At 40.6% G+C, this 26,691-nt stretch overlaps 3 protein-coding genes across 3 annotated transcripts in view; 2 read left to right on the top strand and 1 right to left on the bottom strand.

Moving 5' to 3' along the window:
- LOC148368189 (uncharacterized) overlaps positions 1 to 23,478 on the top strand; it is a 30,810-nt gene extending 7,332 nt beyond the window's left edge. The window contains exons 3-4 of the mRNA XM_088329625.1: positions 20,208 to 20,474; positions 23,405 to 23,478. Coding sequence (XP_088185751.1) covers positions 20,208 to 20,474; positions 23,405 to 23,478 — 341 coding nt within the window. The remainder of the gene's footprint in view (positions 1 to 20,207; positions 20,475 to 23,404) is intronic.
- The window catches only part of LOC148368184 (uncharacterized), a 316,699-nt gene that overhangs the window by 194,928 nt on the left and 95,080 nt on the right, over positions 1 to 26,691 (bottom strand). The gene's annotated exons all lie outside the window — the stretch shown is intronic.
- On the top strand, positions 19,905 to 23,478 carry LOC148368190 (uncharacterized). Its single transcript, XM_088329626.1, has 4 exons — positions 19,905 to 19,962; positions 20,376 to 21,671; positions 21,750 to 22,025; positions 23,405 to 23,478. The coding sequence occupies exons 1-4, from the start codon at positions 19,905 to 19,907 to the stop codon at positions 23,476 to 23,478; spliced, it is 1,704 nt and encodes a 567-aa protein (XP_088185752.1).

The following is a 26,691-nucleotide window of genomic DNA, read 5'->3' as shown; positions in this document are numbered from 1 at the left end:
TTTCCTGCTCAATTTGTGGTAAAAAATTCACCCTGAATGGGCACTTAAAAATACACACAAGAACCCACACTGGCGAGAAGCCTTTTTCCTGCTCAATTTGCGGTCAAAGATTCACTACAAGTCAGAAATTAAAAAGACACACATTAACCCACACTGAAGAGAAGCCTTTGACCTGTTGACATTGTGGTGAAAAACAAAATATCTATATTGTCAAGTCATTTTTTATTTGTGACGCCCTTAATCACAAGAGTCTCAAAGGGCTTCCCAGGTTATTACACGGACATTTTTTCAGACTATTATTGGACACTAGAAATGACACACAAGAACCCACACTGGCGAGAAGATTTTTGCCTGCTCAGTTTGTGGTCAAAAATCACTAAGAGTAGTAAAACATTCAATTGGTTAAGTATCCTACAGGTCGTCTATAGGAACATAACGGCCACAAAACCATTTGCCCTCACCTTTTTTCAACCACTGACTGGTACCACGTCAAAAAAGCCACATTCATTCATTCACAGGAAATGATTAGACTCTCCAGTTGTATCATAAAGATTTGTGACCCCAAAGTCTTCATACGGATTCAAAAGATTCATGATTTGCATATGCGTCATGTTTCTTGATAGATTATCTATTTCCTCGTGTGCCCGCATACAATTTTGCCTGTTATTAACAAGTATCATTATTATAACAATAAAATGGCCGACCTAGGTCCCCAGGGTTGGGGCCTGTTCTCACCAGAGCCCCAAAGCTTGGAGAGCTTGTGGTTCTCTCCGTCCCTGTCGTTCGGATGAGAACAATCCCTGTGATGTCCACCGCCAAAAGAGATAGGAAGCTTTATTTCTTCATCTTCCTGCTTGGTCGTGTGCTGCTTCTCACACACTCCTCCCCTGAGTGTCTTTTTTGTTCTCAAAAGTACACAAAAATGGTTATTGCAGCACCCTCTTTGGTGTTTTGGGCAAATATCCCATGTTGGCAGGCTATGAAAACAATCCCTGATCATTGAAATGAGTGTCTTATCTTCAAACCGGGTTCATTGATCGGTACTGTTAACCTGTTGCATCATTCTTCCACCTTCCTCCTCGCTCACACTGAATGCTTGTGTCAACAATGTGCTTTATTCTTTCGTTTGATTCCATTTTCTTTGTCCTGTGAATAAAACGTAGTTTCATGAAATCAAACTGTCTGCATTAATTTTGGGTCGATGTTATTTTTCTTCTGGTCCGATCAATCATTATCCACATCAACGAACTCCAAAATCGATCATTTAAAGTTGTATTTAAAGTTGCATCCTTCATGATAAATGCTAGACGCGGGCTATTTCAAACGAATTTGTGTCGGAAACCGAGAGCACCGCCTACTGACCGAATTGGTAACCACCAACTTAGATTCCGAACCAAATAAATATAATTGAAAGCCATAGGGTAATGTTTTGTTATTATGGCCATGAAAGAGTCTGAAATCACGTTACTTTTGCCAGAATTGAAATTTAACTCTGTGTTAAGTCAAGATAAAACAGAAAAGGGACTTGGATTATCATGGACCAAAGTAAAGTTCTCACTGGAAAGCCATATGAACATAAGGAACATGAGGCTTTTATTCCAGTTGCTGCCATGAGCGACTCAACATACGCGCACCATGTGGTCAGCACCTCCGCTGGTTTTCAACATCGTTGGCAGCGCGCTGGAGACTGCCGACAAAAACGGGACATCGCTCAACACGCCGCACCTCGTGGAGTGGTTGCATCGAAACACGTTGCATCAACGTTTCATGCTACATTACTTTACTTTAAATGAGTGTTTTTTTATATATACTTCATTGAGCACAACTTATATACATTTACTGGACTGTCTCAGAAAATTAGAATATTGTGATAAAGTTCTTTATTTTGTGTAATGCAATTAAAAAAACAAATGTCATACATTCTGGATTCATTACACATCAACTGAACTATTTCAAGCCTTTTATTATTTTAATATTGCTGAATTTGGCTTACAGCTTGAGAAAACTCAAAAATCCTATCTCAAAATATTAGAATACTTCCTCAGACCAAGTAAAAAAATAATTTTATAACAGCAAAACTAAATCAAACATTTGAAAATGTCCGTTGATGCACTCAGTACTCGGTTGGGAATCCTTTTGCACGGATTACTGCATCAATCCGGCTCGGAATGGAGGCAATCGGCCTGTGGCATTGCTGAGGTGTTATTGATGCCCGGGACGCTTCGATAGCGGCCTTCAGCTCATTTGCATTTGTAGGTCTGGTGTCTTTCATCTTCTTCTTAACTATACCCCACAAATTTTCGATGGGGTTCAGGTCAGGGGAATGAGCAGGCCAATCAAGGACAGTGATGCCGTGGTCAGTGCACCAGTTACTGGTGGTTTTGGCACTGTGGGCTGGTGCCAGATCATGCTGGAAAATGAAATCCTCATCTCCATAGAGCTTTTCAGCAGATGGAAGCATGTCATGCTCTAAAATCTCTTGGTACACAGTTGCATTTACTCTGGACTTGATGAAACACAGTGGACCAACACCAGCAGCTGACATGGCTCCCCAAACCATTGCTGACTGTGGGAACTTCACACTGGATTTCAAGCAACTTGGATTTTGCTACTCTCCAGCCTTTCTCCAGACTCTGGCGCCTTGACTTCCAAATGAAATGGCAAAACTTGCTTTGGTCTGAAAAGAGGACTTTGGACCACTCTGCAACTGTCCAGTGCTTCTTCTCCATAGCCCAAGTCAGACGCTTCTTCCGTTGTCTTGAGTTCAGAAGTGGCTCGACCGTGGGAATACGGCTATTGTAGCCCATTTCCCGGACACGTCTGTGAACTGTGGCTTTTGATACCTGGACTCCAGCTTCAGCCCACTGTCTTTGAAGCTCCCTCAAATTCTGGAAGCGGCTCTTCTTCACAATTTTGTTAAGGCTGCGGTCATCTCTCTTGGTTGTGCAGCGTTTCCGGCCACATTTTTCCCTTCCGACAGACTTTTTGTGGATATGCTTTGAAACTGCACTCTGTGAACAGCCTGCTCTTTGAGAAATTTCTTTTTGTGTCTTACCCTCCTGATGGAGGGTATCAATGATGGTCCTCTGGACAGCAGTCTTCCCCATACTTGTGATTTAGTTTACTGAACCAAGCTGAGTGTTTTTAAGGCTCAGGAAACCCTCGCAAGGTGTTTCGAGTTATTTAGATGATTCAGGTGATTAGTTGAATAGCCTACTTGTATACTTTTTCATGATATTCAAATATTTTGAGATAGGATTTTGGAGTTTTCTTAAGCTGTAAGCCAAATTCAGCAATATTAAAATAATAAAAGGCTTAAATTAGTTCAGTTGATGTGTCATGAATCCAGATTGTATGACATTTTTGTTTTTTTAATTGCATTACAGAAAATAAAGAACTTCATCACAATATTCTAATTTTCTGAGACAGTATAGTGTTGAAAGCCAGCGGAGGTAGGAAACCACGTGTTGTGTGTGACTCATTTTATTTCCAACAACTGTATTAAAAGCCTCATCAGTCCAGTCCAGCCCGAATGGGGATCTTTGGTTGGACGGCTACACCGCCGTTACAAATGATATATACATATATAAAGTTTGGATGCGACTTCATACCAGTTGCTGCTAAACTTCATTTGATTTCCTGCACTTTTAGTATTTGCTGAAGGTGAAAAACGAGTCGTTTACTGTAAAACGCAAAAAAAAAGTTGTATTTGAATTTCAATTCTTTTGCAAATTTTTGGAAAGCATTGTTATTGTAGCAGAAGCAAAAAAATGTCCAACCTTCCCCGAGCTGCTTGGAAACAGCGTCCTCTTGTCGCGGTCCTTCCTCAATGGAGCGCATTTTATCCGTCTTTTAACGAAAAAACTCCAACTCGGCAGTAAAAAGGACCACAAAGTGATACTTGTGTCGAGTTGACGTCGTTTGAAGTCGACTTGAGGACTTTCTCCACATTCTATTGTTCGGCAGCCATGACACCTTCTCCTTCTCAACCCCGCCGCAATGGATTGTGGGTACAAGTGGCACAGATCGCATGATGCGTTCACGAAAATGGGTGTTTCGGGAGATCCTACCAGATACAACCGAAAAACGTCTCAAAAATGTGGGAAATCGGGGTTTTTTAACCCTCAACTGGGGAAATATGATTAGAAAGACACTCGAGGTGGGAGGTCCAAGTTGCAAATTTGGGGTACATAGCCTTTCTCCTGGTCGGAGGTTGGAAAACTCAGTTGTCGTCTCTTCGGGAACGCAGCAACAGAAACACATAGAGGACTAAAATGATCTATCGAAGCTTGGAGTTAAGTGGCCTTTTTTTAAAATACATTTTCGTTGTTGTTGTTTTAGCTCATCTGCAAAATAGATGCTAAATGTCAGTCACACGATACCGTTGGATTTTTGGCAATAAGGTTCATCGATTGAGCAAGTCTCACTAAATCACGTGAGGTCCCGCGAGACTTGGCCCAAGCACCCTTGAACCATGAGACATTGCCATCTAGCGGTGATATACCGGTACTCCTCTTACCCTTTTCTGCTACTATTTAAGGATATTTCATACCTGTCGACAGGCTTGGGTAGAATTACTTGAACAGGATTACTTTTAATGACTTTTGGACGACTCCAATACCAAATATGCTAATAAAAGACAAAAAAACTGTATATGAATAAAATAACACGTGGTAAGCTTTATCTCCTGGCTTTGATCTCCGGCAAAACGAACATCAAATGCGACAGAAACAAAGTGAAAGTAAATCCAAACAGCTTGCCAACATCATTTTTGCCGTTCCATGTATTCTGTTCCTCCCCAAACCTGCACAAAATGGAGTCATTTGAGTTATATTTGGTATCTTTTGTCTTTGATTAGCATATTTGGTATTGGAGTCATCCAAAAGTTACATTACTGTAATATTAGGGTACGTGGATTACGTTACTGTCTACCTTTTAGAACAGGTAATTAGTGACTGTATCGGAATACATTTTGAAAGTAACCTTCCCAACCCTGATGGTAATCCATCCATCCATCGATCTATCTACCCTGGTCATATCCCTCAAGAGGGGTGACTGATGGAGCGACCCTCTTTCATGCATCAAAACATGTTGCATCATCGTTTCAAGCTGTTTTACTCTACTTCTTATTTAGTGCTTTTTTTAATATACACCATTCAGTACAACTTATAAATCTTTACATACAAAAATAATTTGCAAAAGCAGCTCCTATATCTAGCAAAATATGCATTTTTTATCCAACTGACATTGGGCACATTTTACCTTCAGCGCGATGCAAATTAGCTGAAGCTACGGCAAGCGCTGAAGCCCATAAGGTGCCAAACAAAAAAGACAGTCGCAGACGCCCATGACTTAATAATTGAATGAGGTACCGGAATATTAACAGTAATACAACAAAAACACAGATTTGGTGAGAATTCAAAAAAACATTCCAAACAATCAAATTTCAACTCTGTTACACCGACAGCAAGACACACACATACAATAACAAATAAAATAAACGAAAAAAAACACAACCATTTTTGGACCATTGATGGGTAATCTACAATAGCAAAACGCAAAAAAAAAACGCTGCATGCGTAATGACGTCACACAAACGGAAAACATCTTACCGCAATATCACGAGTAATAGCGCTCTTAAATGGACAAAACTTCACAAGCCCTCTTTGTCCGTTTCTCCCCCTTTTCAACGTACATGCATTCAAATGCTCGTTTCCCCCCTTTTCAAACTACCGTACATTGCCTTCAAATGCGCGTTCAGCTGGCGAATATCGACATTTTGGTGCCGACCTATCCATTATGCTAGTTTGTTTCTGTTGCTGCGTTCCCGAAAAGACGACAACTGAGTTTTCCAACCTCCGACCAGGAGAAAGGCTATGTACCCCAACTTTGCAACTCGGACCTCCCACCTCAAGTGTCCTTCTAATCACATTTGCCCGGTTGGGGGTCAGAAAACCCCGACTTTCCACATTTTTGAGACGCTATTCGGCCGTATCTGGTAGGATCTCCCGAAACACCCATTTTCGTGAACGCAGCGTGTGATCCGTCCCACCTGTACCCACAATCCATTGCGGCGGGGTTGAGAAGGAGAAGGTGTCATGGCTGCCGAACAATAGAATGTGGAGAAAGTCCTCTAGTCGACTTCAAACGACGTCAACTCGACTCAAGTATCACTTTGTGGTCCTTTCTACTGCCGAGTTGGAGCGATTTTTCGTTGGATTTCGGAGAGAATGTGCTCCAGTGGGGAAGGACCTTTTCAAGAGAAGCTTCGGGGAGCCAAAGAGGAGAGCGAGCGAGAATGTCGACGACCCGACGCTTTTTCTAAGCAGCTCGGGGAAGGTCCGTCATTTTCGCTTCTCCTACAAAACCTAAAATGTAGGAAATCAAATGAAATTTTGAAGTCCAATCAAAACTTCAATAGTTCCCTGATAAAACAAATGCGAAATGCCAACATGACTTCAAACAAAAAGTGCATGGCCATTTCAATTGAGCTTTGGATTGGATCCAACATGGCGGCCCGCATGAATGCTGCGGCGAGTTGCTCATTTTTCTGCTTTTATATGTAACCGCGGTGTACTTGTGTTAGGATTGTATAATTATATTTATCCTACAGTTGACATTTAATATGTTATATGTGTTCTCAGCCATTTTGAAGAGTTCTCAGCCTGTAAACTACTCTCCAAGGCCATGAGTTGTGTTTTGATGTACAGACTGTGTTTTGTTCTCACATACCAACGGATGTACCCTGACCTGGAATAAATCTCTTCATGCCATAACTCAGGATTGTTTTTCACCAAAGAGCGTGAGAAGAAGGAAAGGGAGTCTTACCCAGGACAAAGGAAACCTTCCATCATCGGCCGGAAAGCAGGCTTTCAAAAGAAGACTAATTAACTCTACGTAGCAAAAGTTAGAATACGGTCTCGATTTGTTAGATAGAATCCCCGCCCCTCAGTAAATCGAGACTCATGTATTACAGGGCAAAAAACATAATAAAAAGAAGGAGATTCGGAGATTTCTTCAGAGCCCAGCTAGCGAGCAAGCGAGGAGGAGATTCGTAACAGCTCGATCTCCGGGGCTCTCATAATGATGATTAATAAAGTAACTAATTCTAAATAACCGATTCTCTATGTCTTCTTTTATTTCAGAGCGTTTTATTAAAAATGTTGGGGACTTGAACCTAACATTTAATTGGTCCTTCGAAACCGGATTCCAAGATACCAGATGATTCCAGGACGCGAGAGGAAAATCCAGGAAAGACTGTGGCCACAGCATAAAGACCCTTTTTCCGGGACTGGACCTTCCCTCGCGGGCTGGGATCTGACGGTTGACGGAAAGCCAAGGACTTAGAGAATCGTGAGTAAAATTTATTCATAACATTGTGTGCATACCGGTAAAAGAAAATGACTCGCGGGGGGTAGATTCTTAAGGTTTAAGGGTCCTCCGTCGAAAAGATTAAGAATCCTCCGTAGAAAAGGAAAATCTACGGGGGGTAGATTCTTAACAGAAAAACCCTGACAATTCTAGACTCTATCAGGTAAATAGTTTTCAGACAGTTAAAATTCCGCTGGAGGCGTGGACTCCCCTAACCCAGCGCTTTAAAGTTAGTTAAATTTCACAAGGATGTGCGGAGTCCTCTGTCAACTGAAAATAAGTGGAAAGAAAAAAAAAAAAAAGAACAAGCGATGTAAGTGCGTGATCACGATAAAAAACAAGACGTCTGTGTGATTGAGAGAGAGCGAATGAAAATAAAGTTGCCACTAGGCAATTGTATTTAATAAAAAAAAAAAAAAAAAAACACCGACAAAAACAACAGTGAGCTTCTGTGGATGCTTGTAGGCAAGAAAGCTCCACTTGAAAAGGTAGGAGCGAGCCTTACCACATGAGTAATTAATCGTTGTCTTGTTGAAAATAACCCGGTGTTAGAATACCCTATGTATTAACACCCACCAAGACTAAATTGCAGACTTAAAATGGGGAAAGGACAGAGTAAGGAGAGACAAAAATACTCGATGAGCTCCAATGTAAAGACTGGAGAGTCATTTATAGGGAAGATCCAACCGCAATCGAGCCTCTGTGTTACTGGATAAGAGTGGGAAATTTAGGAAAAATATAAATGAGCTATTTTAGATGCCTTTAATCAAAATAATGCCAGAATAATACCGAAAAAGATAAAATATTCCTGTTTTCAGTTCAAAAAATTGGTAAAAAAGGACTAGGAAGACTAGGAAAAATCTAATTGAGTGAATTGGAATACATTAATTTGAGATAAGGGCATTTTTATACCAAAAAATATTGAAAAAATTGTTTATAAATACTTTTTTTTTTCAATGAAAATGGAAAAAAAATGATTGAGTGGAATTCAAATGAGTAAGATAACTCGTAGATCAATACATGCCATTTTCACATTAAATAGGTGAAGCTAAAATAGTAGATTTAATTGGTTTGAAGGAAAAAACAAAAAAGAAAGAGAAACATAAAGGGGAAAGTTAATTAAATATTAAAGAGATAATTTGTTGAAAATTAAGTGAGACTAACCTTAATACAATAGATTGGGACAAATAACCTTACTTTTTCAACATTGAACTGTGTTAAAGAGTAAGTAAATGTGTGAGAGTGGAGCACATTATAGAGTGCTTCTGAAGATCTTCATTGACTTGAAAGGCGTTGTATAGATACAAAACCATTTGCGATTTATGGCATTACCTTTGTGGAAACGCCGTGGTGTATCATGAAAGGGAGAGTTTTCAGAAGATAACGAGAAACTGATTGAACCTGAGTAGGTAGGATCATAGGAATTTAAAAATAGCAGATTATTATCTTGAGACAGATCATGAGAATTTAAAAATATATCTGCATGGATAGAAAATAATGTCTACATGGCCATTTAACTTAAAAAATAAATAAATAAATAAAATAAATTGTTCTGTGTAAAAAGTTGTTAGAACACACACGGGTGGATTGGAGAATGACGGACGTATGGTCTGAGATAATTGGTCATTGTGCAAAATTGGAGGCGCAGTCAATTCACGGGATCAAGAGTGAGTAAATCAAGAAGGAAAAGGAAGGTACATTTTTGGCAGATGATGAAGGAGGATCATAGGTCATAGCACGGCCTTGGCAGTGATTAATTAAAAGGGACGACGTGATAAGAGAGGAAGAAAAAGGGAGTATTTTTCTGGGTTGAATAATGATTTTAGATGTAGAAGGGGAGGATTTCACGCGTGACACCTGGGGTCATGCAGTTGATCGAGCAGGCTGTGAATAATAAAAAAAAAAAGGAGGTCAAAATGAAGTAAGTGGACACTAAATTAAGGAGAAGATAAGGTTATAGTTATAATTGATACAATATTTACACAGAAATATTTGCATGTAAGATGTTACATACAGTTGAGATTTGTGTAATATGCATTTGGTGAAAAATAGTCAAAACATGTGACAGTAATTTTATAGATAAGCTATAAAAATAAAAGAAAATTATATAAAGGATGAAAATCTATTTGAAGGCGAATGAACATAGACATAACATATTGTTTTGCTTTAGAATGAGAAATGAGAGAAATGCAAAGTATTGCAATAATATAAATTCGACTACAAAAATACTGTAGTGATACAAAAACTACACTATTTTGTTGCCATAATGGGAAATATTATAGACTACAGAAAAATTATTAGGGAACTATTGTAAAAAACACTACTAAAAAGGAACTAAGGAAAAGTTTGATTTTACAGCAAAAGTTAGTGTTGCTCTAACGATGTTTTTGAGTTTCAGAATTTTGGTTCTTGTCTCATTTGGACTCAACAACCCGCTGAGGAGAAAATGGAAGAACGGAATCATCGAGCAGCGATTGGAGGACACCCTGAACTGGTTGCAAGCCAATTGCAGGGCACACAAAGATAGACAATTCACTAGCTCATTCACACATAGGGACAATTTGGACCAACCAGTCCACCTGAAATGCATGTTTGTGAAAGAGGTAAGTAAACCGGATAGCCGGAGGAAACTAACGTAAACAATGAGAGCATGCAGGCTTCGCACAGGAGCCAGTAGCTGGTTGTGAACACACACACCTGTTCCCAGGTCCTTAGTAATGCCGCACATGTGCTGGCCACTGCGCCACCGTGCTGCACACACATATATGATATATTTATATAGATGAAATTTTTTTTAAAACTGAACTATCAATAATGATAATATGATAGGAATTTTGAATTCCGTGTACTAGCTTGCTAAAAGAGTTATAGATCTTGGCAGAGATCTAAGAACCCCTAAAATTTGGTGATACAAAGATCAAAGTTATGAATCGGTGACAAATATAGTAGATATCTGCGTATTCATTCAGTTTTGATCATCAAATTATTAATTTATTTTCTGCATTTGTTGATGGTAATTGCGAATAACAAGCTTGTCTTTTTCCATTTTTCTACTTACTGTACTTTTCTTTAACATTTTGGTACAACATAATTCGTGATATCAATCATCAAAGCAAATGAGCCGTTTAAAAGCAAGCTCTCTTTGATGAATTGAACAAGGAAAAAAGCCGTTTGTCTAATAAAAAGACTGACCTTCGCTCAACAAGAATTACCAACAACAATGACGTAATCTCGAAGCGACGAGATCTCATTAGCGAAGATCGGCGTGCAGGAAAATAAAAACTCATACAGCAAAACCAAAATAACGATAAGGCTTGTAATGCGTTAAATCTTTGTCAAAGAGTAAACTAAATGATAATGACAATTTAAAAAAAAAAAAAAAAAAAAAAAAAAAGTTGCGTCCCCAGCATAAATGGTGCGTTTTGGACAGGTAAGTGGGAAAATGAAAACACTGAGTGTATAATACAAGATAATTATACAGAATAGTTTAAAAAGAAACAATATTTGAGTAAACAACTAATCATTTTTCGTTGAAAATGCGAATAGCAAAGGGTAATAACTTTAAGACGTGTAGTTTTGCTCCTAATAAAGCAAGGACGATTAAAGCAATGAAGATGACTAAAAACGGTCCATAATTTTAGTGTCAATCTTCTCGTTCGTAAATGGACAAATTCAAAAGAGGCGTAATACGTAAAAAGATTATTTCCTTAGTTGTTCTCGTATTCAATAATACATTACTCTCAATAAAATGAACTATTTCAAATAATCAAAATTTTGAAAGAAGTTTGAAAATGACGACAAACTAACACAGAAAAGAAAATTCGAGATTAGAAATCATTAATAACGTAGCTGAAGCTATTTAAGTCAATGAATGAAATGTTTCCTTTAAACAAAGGAAAAAAGAAACGTATTAATAGTCGGACCAGATCATGTTGATCTGTATAGCCTTGGTCACGGGGGATCTCGAAGGGCTGCTTAAAACAAAGACTAATGCGTAAAGACAAAGATTGTTGCGCAAAATAAAGATTATAAAAATAAAATAAATACACTCAACAAGATAATTCATAAGTGACAAGTATGTATTGCTCTATATTGAATCAATAACAAAAGATTGATTATGATTACAGAGAAAAGAAAATACAATTAGAAAAGTTATGACATTAAGTTCGATTTGGCATTTTTAGAGATTTTTTAGATCTTTTGAGATTTTTGATGTTTAGATAGTGTGTGGGTTTGGAATTTTGACAAGTTTAGCCCAAAGGACAATTGGGAGGACAATTGATTACACACTGAATATTTTTAGAATGAGTGTTACGATTGACAAGTGATAAACAAATGTGTAATAAATACTGACTTATGGTTTGGTTAAGTTAAAAGGAAACGGTTTCTATGGAAGAGCATTTTTAGAAGACAATGAGAAATAGATTGAACAATCTTGTAGAGTGTCATAAGAAATAAAAATAACGGATTAGTTGATTTCGAGACATATCATGCTAATTTAAAAATAATTGCATGGGAAATAAATGGATAGAAATTAATTAAACTAAGATAATGTCTACTAGTACTTAAATTGAGAAATATTTGAATAATCCGGTTAATTTACTAAAAATCCCAGTACGAAAAGCACATAAATTAACGGGACTCTTAAGTGCCAGTGAATTCCACAAAAAGACTCTTTCCTTTCTTCTTGAAAGTCAGTGCACTCTCCAAAGGACATGTCAAAAAGAAATCATGGACAAAAATCATTTGCTGAAAGAGCCAAAGACATCAGTCATCCATTATCTGCGCTGCTTATCAACAGCGAGGCCAAGGGAGTGATAAGGAGCACATCCCAGCTACACTCATCAACAACGAGATCAAGGGAGTGATGGGGGCACATCCCAGCTGCTTTTCAGACAGCTAACAGGAGATTCCTGCAGTCGTTGCCAGTGGAATTGAGAGAAAAGTCAATAAAGTCATTTTGTGTTTGACATGGACACATTTTTAAAAAAGTATTTTTGATGGGCCAAAAGCAACATTCAAATGGTGAATGTAATGTGGAATAAGCAAATCAAAGACTGAAAGACAACAACATTCAAGAATACGTCCGCTTGAAGTTATATAGAGTCTTGTTAATACAAAGTGTAAATGTACTGAGGAAGATTGTTTAATTAATCTTGCAAATTTATAAATGCTGTCTTATTTCACTCGTATTCATAGATAGTGAAGTTAGGTTTTAACTCAGGGGGGAAGTTTTGAGACATTCAGTAAAATAAAAGTTAAAACCTAGTTATGTCTGCAATTGATGAAAAATTGTCTTCTGAATAAGCTCTCCATATAACTTTTTTCAGATTCAAATTACGAAATTTGGACGGATAGAAAAAATATTACACAAAAGAAATGTTGTAATATAACAAAATTATAATGTTTGTCAAATTGATTTAGAAAAATCAATTAAAATAACCATTCACCATTAGAAAATAGCCCACATTGAGAACATTTTTGGATAGTATTTTTCATTTTTGGCAAAATCATTCACTTTGAGCGTGAATTACCTGCTTTCTTTGCAAAATACTGTTATTTTGAACAAATTTACTTACTGAAAAGATAATATATAGGTTATGATTTTCACAAAAGGCAAAACAAAGAGTGAATCATAACAATAAGAACGATTTTTTTTTTGCTAAATTGATAATTTAACAATCTATCCTGGTCATCTGCCTCGAGGGGAATGGCCAGCAGCAAAATAGCACATTGAAAATCAAAAGAAAATGCAAATAAAAAGTGCATACAAAATTTTTTTTTCGAATATGATCAATCTGCAAAAGAGAAAACACTCAATCACTCAAATCAGGGTAAACGATTCTGACAAGGATAATGGTTAAACTGATTCAGTGACTGGATTTAGTAAAAAAGCACAATGAGATTTAGAACTAACAATTTAAAAAATAAATTGTTTATCTTCGAGTTGGAGTTTTGGGATAGAATGCTCAAAATTGATAGGGCAACTTATAGTGGGGATTTTGATTTTCACGTATAATAAATATAAAGACAACTTAAGAAAATATACAAATCTATAAATGAATTTATTGTTTTGTTTTTTTAATTTGTTTTGAGCCATGGAAGTCTCAAAAGGGGGGAAAGAAGGCATAGAATAAACTATTAAAAAAATAATAATAATAATATATATATATTTTTAAGTCTATTCTTTTTTCCATCTATAGCTTTCCCTGCTGATCAGATGACAAAGTTCTGTCAGTCCAGGGAGCGTCAAACTTAACTTTTCTTTAGCTTTTCTCATCCATACAGGAGATGGTGACCCCTGCTGAACAGATGACGGACTTCTGTCAGCCCAGGGAGCTTCAAACTTAACTTTTCTTCCCAAGGGCAGCGGTCAGGACTCTGGGGAGGCTGCTATCTTATGGAAGAAGTTAGCTTGCCACATCCGAAAAGAGGTGCAGTCCAATGTGGACAACTGGATGGTGTCACCTCATCTACAAGCAACACATCATCACGCCAGGAGGCGTCGGGGTGCCTAACGGTGGCCATGCTCATGAAAAACGGCATCAAAGCCGCCAATGATGTCCTAATCTATTCTCCCGAAAGAATAGGAAAGCCAGTTAGTTGAACCAGGAGATTGGGTCTTGATAAAAAGCATAAAGTAGAAAAACTGGCATTCACCTAAGTGGGAAGAGCCCTACCAGGTGTTGTTAACCACAGGCACAGCAGTAAAGATTGCAGAACGAAGCATATGGGTTCATTTGACACATTGTAAGAAAGTAATTAAATACGACTAAAATAAATATTTCTATCTTAGCATACGCCGTAACCGTTCTCATTTGCGTCATTGTAATAGCATTGTGGTACTTGCTGTAGAGCTGTAGTTCCTCAACGAAACTTTCAGAGGAAGTCTGGCTACAAAGGGGGCTGTAATTATAGTTTGCAGTCATCTCAAACCAGTGAAGATTGTCCACAACTCTGGAAGTATTAGGAGGAATTGCAGATCTACAGGTAGAATGCTCATTTTAACGCATATACAGCTGTCTTAACCATAAAAATGACATGGTGAAAATAGTAATGACACAAATGTTGATGATGATTGCCTGTCTCTGCATTTTCCTGATTTTTACTCAGATCCTGGTGATTATGACGGCAACCTCTGTTGTTTTATTCATGAATTCTCTGTTGAAAATCGTATTGCGAAGTGACAGTTGAATGAAGTATTAATATCACCAGCTGGATAAACAGGAGGGAATGTTAGGATTGTATAATTATATTTATCCTACAGTTGACATTTAATATGTTATATGTGTTCTCAGCCATTTTGAAGAGTTCTCAGCCTGTAAACTACTCTCCAAGGCCATGAGTTGTGTTTTGATGTACAGACTGTGTTTTGTTCTCACATACCAACGGATGTACCCTGACCTGGAATAAATCTCTTCATGCCATAACTCAGGATTGTTTTTCACCAAAGAGCGTGAGAAGAAGGAAAGGGAGTCTTACCCAGGACAAAAGAAACCTTCCATCATCGGCCGGAAAGCAGGCTTTCAAAAGAAGACTAATTAACTCTACGTAGCAAAAGTTAGAATACGGTCTCGATTTGTTAGATAGAATCCCTGCCCCTCAGTAAATCGAGACTCATGTATTACAGGGCAAAAAACATAATAAAAAGAAGGAGATTCGGAGATTTCTTCAGAGCCCAGCTAGCGAGCAAGCGAGGAGGAGATTCGTAACAGCTCGATCTCCAGGGCTCTCATGATGATGATTAATAAAGTAACTAATTCTAAATAACCGATTCTCTATGTCTTCTTTTATTTCAGAGCGTTTTATTAAAAATGTTGGGGACTTGAACCTAACAACTTGTCCCACCAAAGATCCACATTCACGCTGGACCGGATGATGAGGTTTTTATGATTACAGTTCCTGCAAATGAATGAGTCACAACATCAGCTTTTCTGCTGGCTTTGATCTCTTTGATCATGGCTATGAGAGTACTTGTAAAGTATGTATGAACCCTGTTTCCATGACTTCCTTTATATTTAATGTTGAGGTTGACCGTGTATTACGCGCTAAGGCCCTTGCAACATCCATTTCCGCTTGGTCATCCTGGAAGGGGGATGACCCCACGTGCAGTCCCTTCCCAAGGTTTCTTCATTTTCCGCATCCTGACCTTTTTTTGAGTCTTTCCTTGCCCTCTTGTATCTTTCAGATCAGGTTGATGTTGCAATGGTATTCTGGGCCCCCTTTTTGTGAGTTTCTGTCCGTGAAGGCGTCACAAATAAAGGCCATTTGACTTGTGTGTTGCAGACATGGGTGAAGACCGTCTTCCTACTGCGTGGCAGGAACCAGAGTGTCCAGGAACTGTTTACAAGATACTCCAAATTGTGTTGAAGAGAGCAGGTTGGTGGTTTTATTTTGCGCAATACGAGATATTTGGCCGTCGACGTCCAGCGTATTTTCCTTTGGAATAAGGTCCGGCCTTCTGTCTCGCTCATTCTTTCAAAATATATACAGTGAAGAAAAGAAGTACTTGAACACCTGAGAAAACCTCATCTCATAAGCTGTATCGGTTCACCTTATTAGGGTCGCGGGGGGGGCTGGACCCCATCCTAGCCATCTCCGGGGAGTGGGCAGGGGACACCCTGAACCGGTTGCCAGCCAATCGCAGGGCACACAGGGAAAGACGACTCATTCACACCGAGGGATAATTTGGACCGGCCAATTCACCTGAAATGCATGTCTTTGGAATGTGGGAGGAAACCGGAATGCACGGGGAGAACATGCAAACTCTGCACAGTAGTAGCTGGATTTGAACCCACGCAGGAGGTTCCCATGACCTCAGAACTGTGCCGCACACGCTCTAACCACTGCACCGCCGTGCTGACCAGAGAAAATGAATGTTTAAGTTTGGTACGGTAGCCTTTGTCTGCTATTACAGAGGTCAAACGTTTCCCGTAGTCTTTCACCAGCTTTGCACACACTGCCGGAGATTTTTTGGCCCACTCCTCCACGCAGATCTTCTCTAGTCAGGTTTCTGGGCTGTCGCTGAAAAAACATAGAGTTTGAGCTGCCTCCGAAGATTTTCGATTGGTTTCAGGTCCGGAGACGGGCTGGGCCATGCGAGAACCTTGATATTTTTCCTACAGAGCCATTCCTTGGTTTTCTGGCTGCTTTCGGGTCATTGTCTTGTCGGAAGACCCAGCCACGACCCATTTTCAACGATTTGACTGAGGAGAGAAGGTTGTTCCCCCAAATCTCACAATATTCGGCCCCAGTCATCCTCTCTTTAATGCAGTGCACTCGTCCTGTCCAGTGAGCAAACAAAGAACCCCAAAGCATGATGTTATCACCCCCATTTTTCGCAGTAGGGATGGTGCTCTTATGATCGTTGTTTTCCTATCTTCCTCCAAAGACGCTTAGTAGCATTATGACCAAAATGTACTATTTTGATCTCCTGACCACAAAACTTTCTCCCGTGACTCCTCCGCATCATCCAAACGGTCATATGCAAACTGAAGACGGGCCTTGACATGTACTGGTCTAAGCAGGGGAACCTTTGGTGCCATGCATGATTTCAAATCCTGACGTCTTTGTGTATTTCCTGCAGTAACCTTGGAAACGGCAGTCCCGGCTCGTTTCAAGTCATTGACCAACTCCTGTCGTGTAGTTCCGGGCAGATTCGTCACCGTTCTCAGAATCATTGAGACCCCACGAGGTGGTCTCTCCGAATGAGATTGACCGTCATGTTTAGCTTCTCCCATTTTCTAACGATTGCTCCAACAGTGGACCTTTTGTCACCAAGCTGCTTGGCAATTGCTCTGTAGCCCTTTCTGGCCTTCTGGAGGTGTGCAATCGTGTCTCTGGTGTCTTTGGACGGCTCTTTGGTCTTCGCCATGTTACTGGTTCAAGTCTTACTTATTGCGTGGGGTGGACTTGTGCAGCCGACGACCTCAAACTGGTTCATCTGATTCAGGATGATACATGGAGTGCGGGTGGACTTCTCATGGGCGGACCAACAGGTCTTTCTGGGTCAGAATTCTAGAGGATACTCAAATGTTCAAATATTTATTTCCAGCTGTTCAAACCAATCGTTATAAAATGCATTGTGATTTCTGAAATGTTCTTTTTAGTTGATCTCTCTCACAGTGGACATGCACCGACGATGACAATTTCAGACCCCTCTGATTTCTAAGCAGGAATAGCAAAACAGTAGGGTGTTCAAATACTTCTTTTCTTCACTGTAGCTTACTCTCTGGTTGAACAGACAAGGTTGCTCTCTGTGGTTTCTGCAACATCCTTGACAGTTAAGTCTTGGCAAAATGAAGCCCCATAAAGCAGTGAAGCCCTGCAGGCAAATGTTTCACACACACACGTAGGGGCTTTAAGATGAATCATGTCCTCGTTGACGCCATCTCGTGGACAGAATCATTTATAACGTGGTCGGTGCGTGCAATCAAATATCGGGGCGTCAATCTTGCGTTACTCTGGCACTTTTCTTCAAACGACACTCTTTGCTAGCGAATCACTCTCCGCACACGCGTTTGGCGGGGCTTCGATTGACGCCGCTTACGTCATCGACACGCACATCGGCTGGTGCCGCACGAAGCGCTCCTCTGAAATACTCTGCAGGGATTGGAACAGACGGGCACATGGATTTGACACGACCACGCGGACTTTTCTCTATTAAGAATGTGTGAGCAATGCTCCATTGAGTTCAAAGAGCCCTCGTGCGCTTTTCCATTGCGCCTTTATGCTGGAATGTTACTTTTATTAGGCCAAACAGGAACAAACCCCCCAAAATATGAAAAAAAAAAAGTTCATTTGAGCGTAATGAAATAAATGTACTGCCATCTCTTGGCTTCAAGTCCCGAGTAAGGATTAAGTTTGAAAAAGTCGCACTCAACCTTTAAAACCACCCCCTCCCGTCGCTCCTGTCACAGTTTCTGCCTACCTACATTTTATTTTGTGTAAATTCCAAAATCTTTGTTTCCGACGAGTGCCAGACGTTTCTCTCAAACGGGAAGTGCCGATGTCGGCCATATTGACTCGTTTTTGATGGCCTACAGAAAATCTAGCTCTGTAGCGATTCAGGCATAGGGCACACCACAAGAAAGCTTTAACACTCATCTTTCATGAGACAACGGTTGATTTAGTCGATTTGATGACATTGCCAAGTTTTTTGAAAAAAATCGTGTTTCCCGGAAAACTTCTGAGAAAAATGGCTTTTTGCAAAATGATGCATGTCAAGCAGACGTTTTGATTCAGTGCTCTTTTTAATATCTATGTTTTTGATATCTAAACAATACTTTCCATAAACACAAGGGCACTTGGCTTGAAAAAGAAGATTTGATTGCAAGAAGACTAAACCTATGCATGAACTTTGCAAAAATTCTCAGCCCCTGATGTCTCGGGTGACGTGATCACACGATTCGGGTCGTCACGGTGATGGCAGGGTCCTTTGATACGTCATCCCAACCAAGGCCCTGGTCTTTTTTTTTTTTTTAGGAAGACTAAAGATTTGAAGCGTTAACAGTATGTACTTATCTTTGCTTTTCTATTCAGCGCCCCACGAAGTAATAGATAGATGGATAGATAGATAGATACTTTATTCATCCCCCAGAGAAATTCACACTTCCAGCAGTCTACCCCGCTGTTTTATTAACAGATGAACATGATTCCCTAGGGGTGCTTGTAGCGGAGTGGATGACATATCGCCAGTCCAAAAGTTCGACATCCCTGCGGCAGATGGAAATCCTTTCTTTGTGAAAATCCAGGGATACACCACCTCGTGTTAGCAAGTCCTCTCCGATTCCCCCCGGCTTTCGTGTCTCTGTTTAGCGGCGTTGAAGCCGAATAGCTCCGGGAAGCTCTGGGTGGCTACACGTTAGCGTCCGGAATGCTAAACGTGACCCATGTTTGTGCAAAACACAGCGGCGAATGCAGGAACAAAACGCGGCACTAAGTGTTGATAAAGATCGGATCGAAACCACTCCTACCACCTAGTGGTCATTTCATTCCCAGAGGCCAAACACTTGCTGATCAGCAGCGCTTAAGCCTTTAGATTTTTTTTTTTACGTTCCACGTTACGTTTTTTTTTTTTTGTCCCACTCGGGGACAATGCTTCCGATCGAGTTGAGGGCAATACAAATACAGTGGGACCTCGGTGATCGCGGTTAACGGGGACCAAAACCACCCGCGAAAAGTGAAATCTGCGAAGTAGCGGAGCCCCTTCAGAAAAGAAAAACCTTTGCAGTACACCACCCCTGTATACAGTACAAAATAGTACACCATATGGAATTCGGTTAGAGAGAGAGATTCTTCTATTCTATTTCCTGCTTTCGACTGGTCGATAAACTCACTTTTTCGCGGCGAACATCTTTGGCTTTTTCTCGGCTTGGCTGGACGCACCGAGGGATAAAGAGCGTTTCGCCAAGGGCTTCAAAAAAGCTTTCGACTTGAAAATTCGCCGCGAGAAAAAGGCGAGCTCACTGCCAGCTATGGCGAGAAGCGTACCGTATAGGAGGTAAGCGCGGTCTACTGTAGCCGACGGGCCAATGGGAGTCGAGTATTCGGCGAGTGCCGGCCAATCGGCTCGCGTCGATGGCCGTATACGTGCGTTTCTTTGTGTTTTCAAATGACTCGTTCTAATTGAATGTTTTCTTTTCAGATGTTGTAAAATAATGTCCTTTCTAAATTGGAATATTTTTCATGATTCATTTTTGAATTTTTTGAATTGATATTATTATTATCATCAGAATTTTATTATTTAACTATTACTGGCCGCAAAGCTCTGAAGCCGCGAACACGGAAGCGCGAAGTAGCGAGCTCCCACTGTAAACGTGAATTGTGTCTTGCAGACGTCGGCCGAGAATATCTTGCTACTGCGCGGCAGGAACCAGAGTTGCCTGACGTTGAAATTGAGGAGGAAGATCTGAAGCCTTATCACGTGAAGCAAGAGACAGAAGATGGGGAGCCTGTTCACTTGAAAGAAGAGGACAATTTTCAAGTTCGTTCAACCGCCGAAGATCAAGGTCAACCTGAAGATAACGGTCGGCAGGAGCCCGGAAGCATCAGCTCCCGTCAACACTTGGAAACGGATGAGGACGACTCGCAGTCAGAAGGTGGTAACACATGTTCTCAGTGTGGGAAAACGTTTCGAAGCAAGTATTATATGAAGTTGCATATGAAATTGCATGCTGGCGAGAAGCCTTTTGCCTGCTCAATTTGTGGTAAAAAATTCACCCAAAATGGGAGCTTAAAAATACACATTAGAACCCACACTGGCGAGAAGCCTTTTTCCTGCTCAGTTTGCGGTAAAAGATTCACTAACAGTGGGGACTTAAAAATACACACCAGAACCCACACTGGCGAGAAGCCTTTTTCCTGCTCAGTTTGTGGTCAACAATTTACTACAAGTTGTCTGTTAAAAAGACACACATTAACCCACACTGGCGAGAAGCCTTTTTCTTGTTCAGTTTGCGGTCAACAATTCACCCACAATGGACAATTGAAATCACACCAACTAATCCACACTGGCGAGAAGCCTTTTTCTTGCTCAGTCTGCGGTCAAAGATTCACTAAAAGTCAAAACTTAAAAATACACACCAGAACCCACACTGGCGAGAAGCCTTTTTCTTGTTCAGTTTGCGGTCAACAATTCACCCACAATGGACAATTGAAATCACACCAACTAATCCACACTGGCGAGAAGCCTTTTTCTTGCTCAGTCTGCGGTCAAAGATTCACTAAAAGTCAAAACTTAAAAATACACACCAGAACCCACACTGGCGAGAAGCCTTTTTCTTGTTCAGTTTGCGGTCAACAATTCACCCACAATGGACAATTGAAATCACACCAACTAATCCACACTGGCGAGAAGCCTTTTTCTTGCTCGGTCTGCGGTCAAAGATTCACTACAAGTGGAAGCTTAAAAATACACACCAGAACCCACACTGGCGAGAAGCCTTTTTCTTGCTCAGTTTGTGGAAAAGGATTCACGACAAGTGGAAACTTAAAAACACACACATTAACCCACACTGGCGAGAAGCCTTTTTCCTGCTCAGTTTGTGGTCAAAGATTCACTTCAAGTGGGCACTTAAAAAGACACACAATTACCCACACTGGCGAGAATCCTTTTGGCTGCTCAGTTTGCGATAAAAGATTCACTACAAGTTGCAACTTAAAGAGACACATTAGATCACACACTGGTGAGAAGCCTTTTTCCTGCTCAATTTGCGGTAAAAAATTCACCCAGAGTGGACAATTAAAACAACACACACTAATCCACACAGGGAAGAAGCCTTTTTCTTGCTCAGTTTGCGGTCAAAGATTCTCTAAAAATGAGAGCTTAAAAAAGCACGGACTATTCCACACTGGGGAGAAGCCTTTTTCCTGCACAGTTTGTGGTCAAAGATTCACTCAAAGTGAGAACTTAAAAGTACACACATTAACCCACACCGGGGAGAAGCCTTTTTCCTGCTCCGTTTGCGGTCGAGGATTCACTACAACTGCGAGTTTAAAACAACACACACTAACCCACTCTGGGAAGAAGCCTTTTTCCTGCTCAGTTTGTGGAAAACTACTCTCACAGAATGGAAACTTAAAATTGCACCAAAAAACCCACACTGGCGAAAAACCTTTTTCTTGCTCAGTTTGTGGTCAAAAATTTGCCCTAAGTGAGCATTTGAAATTACACCATCTAACCCACTCTGGCGAGAAGCCTTCCGGCTGCTCAGTTTGTGGTAAAATATTCACACGGGGTGGGAGCTGAGAAATACACACACTAATCCACACTGGCGAGAAGCTGTTCGCTTGCTCAATTTGTGGTGAAAGATGCACCGAGGGTGGCAACTTAACAAAACCAACTAGAACCCACACCGGTGAGAAACCTTTGAGCTGTTGACTTTGTGGTGAAAAATTCATCCATATCGGCACTAGAAATGACACACAAGAACCCACACTGGCTATAGAAGACTTTTGCCTGCTCAGTTTGTGGTCAAAAATTGTTGTAACTTAAAAATATTCAATTGACCAAGTATCACACAGGCTGTCCATAGGAACATAACGGCTACAAAACCATTTGCCCTCCCCTTTGTTTCCTTTTTGCCAGCACATCAAAAAAGCCACATTCATTCACAGGAAGTGAGCAGACTCTCTCGTGGTATCATAAAGATTTGTGACCACAAAGTCTTCATACGGATTCAAAAGATTCAGGATTTGCATAGGCGTAATGTTTCGTGATAGATGATCTATTTGATTGTTTGTCCGCTCATTGAAATGAGTCTATTATCTTTAAACCGGGTTCATTGATCGGTACTGTGAACCTGTTGCATCATTTCTTCCACCTTCCCCCTTGCTAACTGTAAGGGAAATTATGGTCTAACGGTGCCCTTCATACTATATTCTATACTGTTACTTTTATACATTTATATTTACTCAATAATTGTGCTGTTGCGTCTGAGTTTTCTGGTGCTGGTCAAGAGTATAAGCTTCCCAAGCCAAAGGAACTTTGTCTCTACAATTTGGAGATGACCGGTGGGCTTCCTGTTATCAAACGGGTGCACAGAACTCCTTTTGGCTGACCCGTACCACCCAAGGACAGGAGCACAAGATTCCCGAGCCAAGGAACTTTGTCTCTACAAATTGGAGGCCACTGGTCATTTTCTCAAGACTCCCATCTATTTTCAAACAATGAACTTCTGTGATGTATCATTTATTAGACTCGCACGCCGTCGACCGACCAACATTATACACTGCATTGAAATATGTCATTCCTGTCTCAACCAATCAGAATGCGCTTTGGTGCACGTGTTTTATTCTATCCTCCAATCAGAAATCTGGGAAACGGTAAAAGAAAGAGGCTGATGCTTCAGTCCGTGGGATTACATCATTGAAATCCAAGAACGCAATTTTGCCTCATTTCGATGCGCTCCCTTTGCTTTAATAAACGAGTTTGATTGTAAGTCAAAAGTTTCTTCTTTCATCCGGACATGGTTTCGAACCTGACATTTGGGCAGTGTGATAGTTCAGATGTCCCTTGGGTGAACGTTTGCAGGCGACACGGTGGATAAGTGGTTAGCGCGTCTGTGGCAAACTTCTGAGAACATGGGTTTAGGAGCGGCTGCGTGATTTGGACATTCAAGTAGTGATAAGCTTGTTCATCTTCTTTCGCGTGAGAGGAGTGTTAAAGTCAATCATTCTAAAAACTCTTTGGTGGCTTTATTACTCAAATAAAAACAAATATGAAGTTATAAGACTTCTCTGTGGTAGCTGCTGCGCCATGCTCAGCCGGCCGTGTCTCTCGGCGAACAGTCCGTCCCACGCGGTAGGCCTTGTTTATGATGTCAATGGGAGTAAACAGGAAAAGCACACACACGAGCACGATTTAACAATAAAAGAATATAAGTTTGATAAACGTATAAAAGATGTCATTAGTCTGATGATTGCAACGTTACTATACGTGTGGGTGAAAGAAAGATTGTTTTTATATTTAGGAATATAAAAACGAGTTCTTTTCATTGCATTGAATTCTGGGAAATGCGCATATCCAAAACGGCCAGCTTGACAAGGAGGCGCCAGAGAGCGTGAAATGAATCGTACCGTGAATATTTATGGACGAGCGTGTTACGATTGACAAACCTTAACAAATACGTAACAAATGTTGATTTAGAGCTCGGTTAAAACATTTGCCCATCCTACGGAAAGCATTTTCAAAAGACGACGAGGAACAGATTCATCGATCCTGAGAAAGATATGAATTTCAAAATAGCGGATGAATCGATCTTCAGACGGATCATAAGAATTCTAGAATATACATGGAAAATAAATGGATAAGAGAGAATTTCTACATGGTCATTCAGATTGAGGCTATTGATTTACCAAAAATCCCAATATGTAAGCACGATTGATTCATCGGGAAAGAAAATCCATTTTTGAAAGACAAGGGACTGGAAAGGACAGATTGAACGGTGAAGAGGTGTCTCATCTGAACGAAGAGGAACAAAATACTGTTTGCTGCGATGTGGGACGCGGCCGGAAAAATGAACAAAACGTCGATTCATCCATTGTCATCGGCGGGGTCGCGGGGGCGCCGGAGCCCATCCCGGCTGTCTTCGGGCAGGGGACACCCTGAATCGGTTGCCAGCCAGTGGAAGAGCAACTCACAAAGACAATGGAGTCGATCTATTTTTTGGAGACGGACACATTTTGCAAAAATTCCGACGACTGGGCGAGCAACATTCAAGCAGTGAGACGAAATAAAAAGGAGAAATGTTTATAAGCATGAAGCTTCTACCAAATAAAGCCGATACGCTAAAGGGTTTTTTTTTCCGAAACAATTGTATTCTCCATCTAACGACATCATGAACACATCATATCAAAGAAATGTACATTTTTTGCCAGATTCAGGAGCATCGATGCCATTACGGAGAAAAATAGGTCATTTGATTTGAATGAGGTTATCAAAAGCGTTAAGCATTTGTAAAATTGTGCAATCAGAACCTAGCAACAACAATGACCATTCACGTATCAAGTCAAGTCAAGTCAAATTTATTTATGACGCCCTTAATCACAAAAATGTCTCAAAGGACTGCACAGGATTACAGTTACAAAATGACACAATGACCTGATCTTAAACCAGCATGCGGGCAAGGAATGACTCAAAAACCTCAGTGTGAGGAGAAAAGAGAAACCTTGAGAAAGGACCTCACATGTGGTAATTCCCCTTCCAGGATTGAACAGGGTGAATTACAATTAGCATTACTGTACACATAATGGTGGACACTAGGTAAGATGTTGAAAATGTCCGGAAAGAGCATGACATCAGCGAGGACGCCAGCTGGTAAATGCAGGGGTTGACATGCTGCAGGTCAGACCCCGGTCCGCTGACCCATCCCAAATCATCCTTCTCCTTCGTATCAGCCAGGCAGGCATCGGAAAAAGACAGGACAAAACAGAATACGAGGTGGGCATCAATCATATGCTTTGGAATAGAAGTGTGTCTTAAGCCTCGATTTAAAAACTTCCGTTGAGGTTGCAGATCTTATCTCCAGAGGCAGGGCGTTCCACAACACCGGGGCCCGGATGGAGAACGCTCTCGAGCCCGCAGACTTCTTGGCTCTCGGAGTCACAAGTAGACCGTCATTTTCCGTGCGCAGACTCCGTGCAGGAACATAGGGGGAAATCAAATCGGAGAGATAAGAGGGTGCAAGCCCATGCAAATATTTATATGTTAATAAGGGAACCTTAAAGTCACATCTTAAGTGGACTGGGAGCCAGTGCAAGTTGGCCAATACAGGAGTGATATGCTCAAACTTTTTGGTCTTAGTCAAAAGTCTAGCTGCCGCATTCTGAACCAGCTGCAAACTTTTAATGCTACACATCGGGAGACCAGAAAGCAATACATTACAGTAATCAAGCCGAGAAGTCATAAACGCATGAATTAAAATCTCTGCATCTGATTGGGACAGCATCGAACGAATCTTCGCAATATTACGGAGGTGGTAGAAAGCTATTCTAGTAATATTTTTCACGTGTAACTGAAACGACAGGTTAGGATCAAATATAACACCTAGATTTTTGACCGAGTCACTATGGGTGATATTACATTTGTCTAGGTTCAGGGTAGTGTTTGAAAAAAACTGACGACAGTGAGCTGGACCAATAATCAACATTTCAGTTTTTTCTGGGTTAAGGCGTAAAAAATTATTTGACATCCATCTTTGAATCTCAGTAAGGCAAGCCTCCAGATTTCTAAAACTTAAATGTCCAGTTTTTTCCAGTGGCACATACAGTTGAGTGTCATCTGCATAGCAATGGAAACTAATATTATACTTGCGGATAATGTCACCAAGCGTATAAGTAACCCTCTTCATTGAAATTTTTCTCGAAAACAATGAAATGATCTGCATTTCTCTAGCGCTTTTCAAGTCAATGACTTCCCAAAGCGCTTTACAATGTGCTTCACATTTCACAATAGCGGCCGTGCAGCCGTGTAAGGCGCTAACCTTCTTATTGGGGGTATTAGGGGTTCAGTGTCTTACCCGAGGACACTTCCACATGTAACACGGACAAGCCGGGATTCGGACTGGGATCCCTTAATCCTAAGACGATCGCTCTACCTCCTGAGCTACTGCCCCCCATATTGCATTTAAGAAAGAAATAATAGCAAAATATGAAGAAGGTGTGCGAGTTGCCCTTCTTTCGAGGGAATAGACCACCACAAAGGTAAGAAATCCTATTCATAATTCTTTTCTTTATCCTTTAAGCGCTCACCACTTGTGGCGGAGACCCGGGTGCTAAATGACGTGTAAACGACCTGATTTTTTATTTTGACACCTTCAC

This window comes from Urocampus carinirostris, chromosome 3 (assembly GCF_059441175.1).
Source record: "Urocampus carinirostris isolate Australia breed hairy pipefish chromosome 3, RoL_Ucar_1.0, whole genome shotgun sequence".
Lineage (NCBI taxonomy): Eukaryota > Metazoa > Chordata > Actinopteri > Syngnathiformes > Syngnathidae > Urocampus > Urocampus carinirostris.
This window is presented reverse-complemented; position numbering and strand designations above follow the sequence as displayed.

Coding starts and splice junctions, on each gene's coding strand:
- LOC148368190 (XM_088329626.1), top strand. CDS start 19,905: ATGGGAGTCGAGTATTCGGCGAGTGCCGGCCAATCGGCTCGCGTCGAT. Junction 19,963..20,375: donor TCGCGTCGATGGCCGTATAC/GTGCGTTTCTTT, acceptor CAACCGCCGAAG/ATCAAGGTCAACCTGAAGAT. Junction 22,026..23,404: donor TGGTCAAAAATTTGCCCTAA/GTGAGCATTTGA, acceptor GAACGTTTGCAG/GCGACACGGTGGATAAGTGG.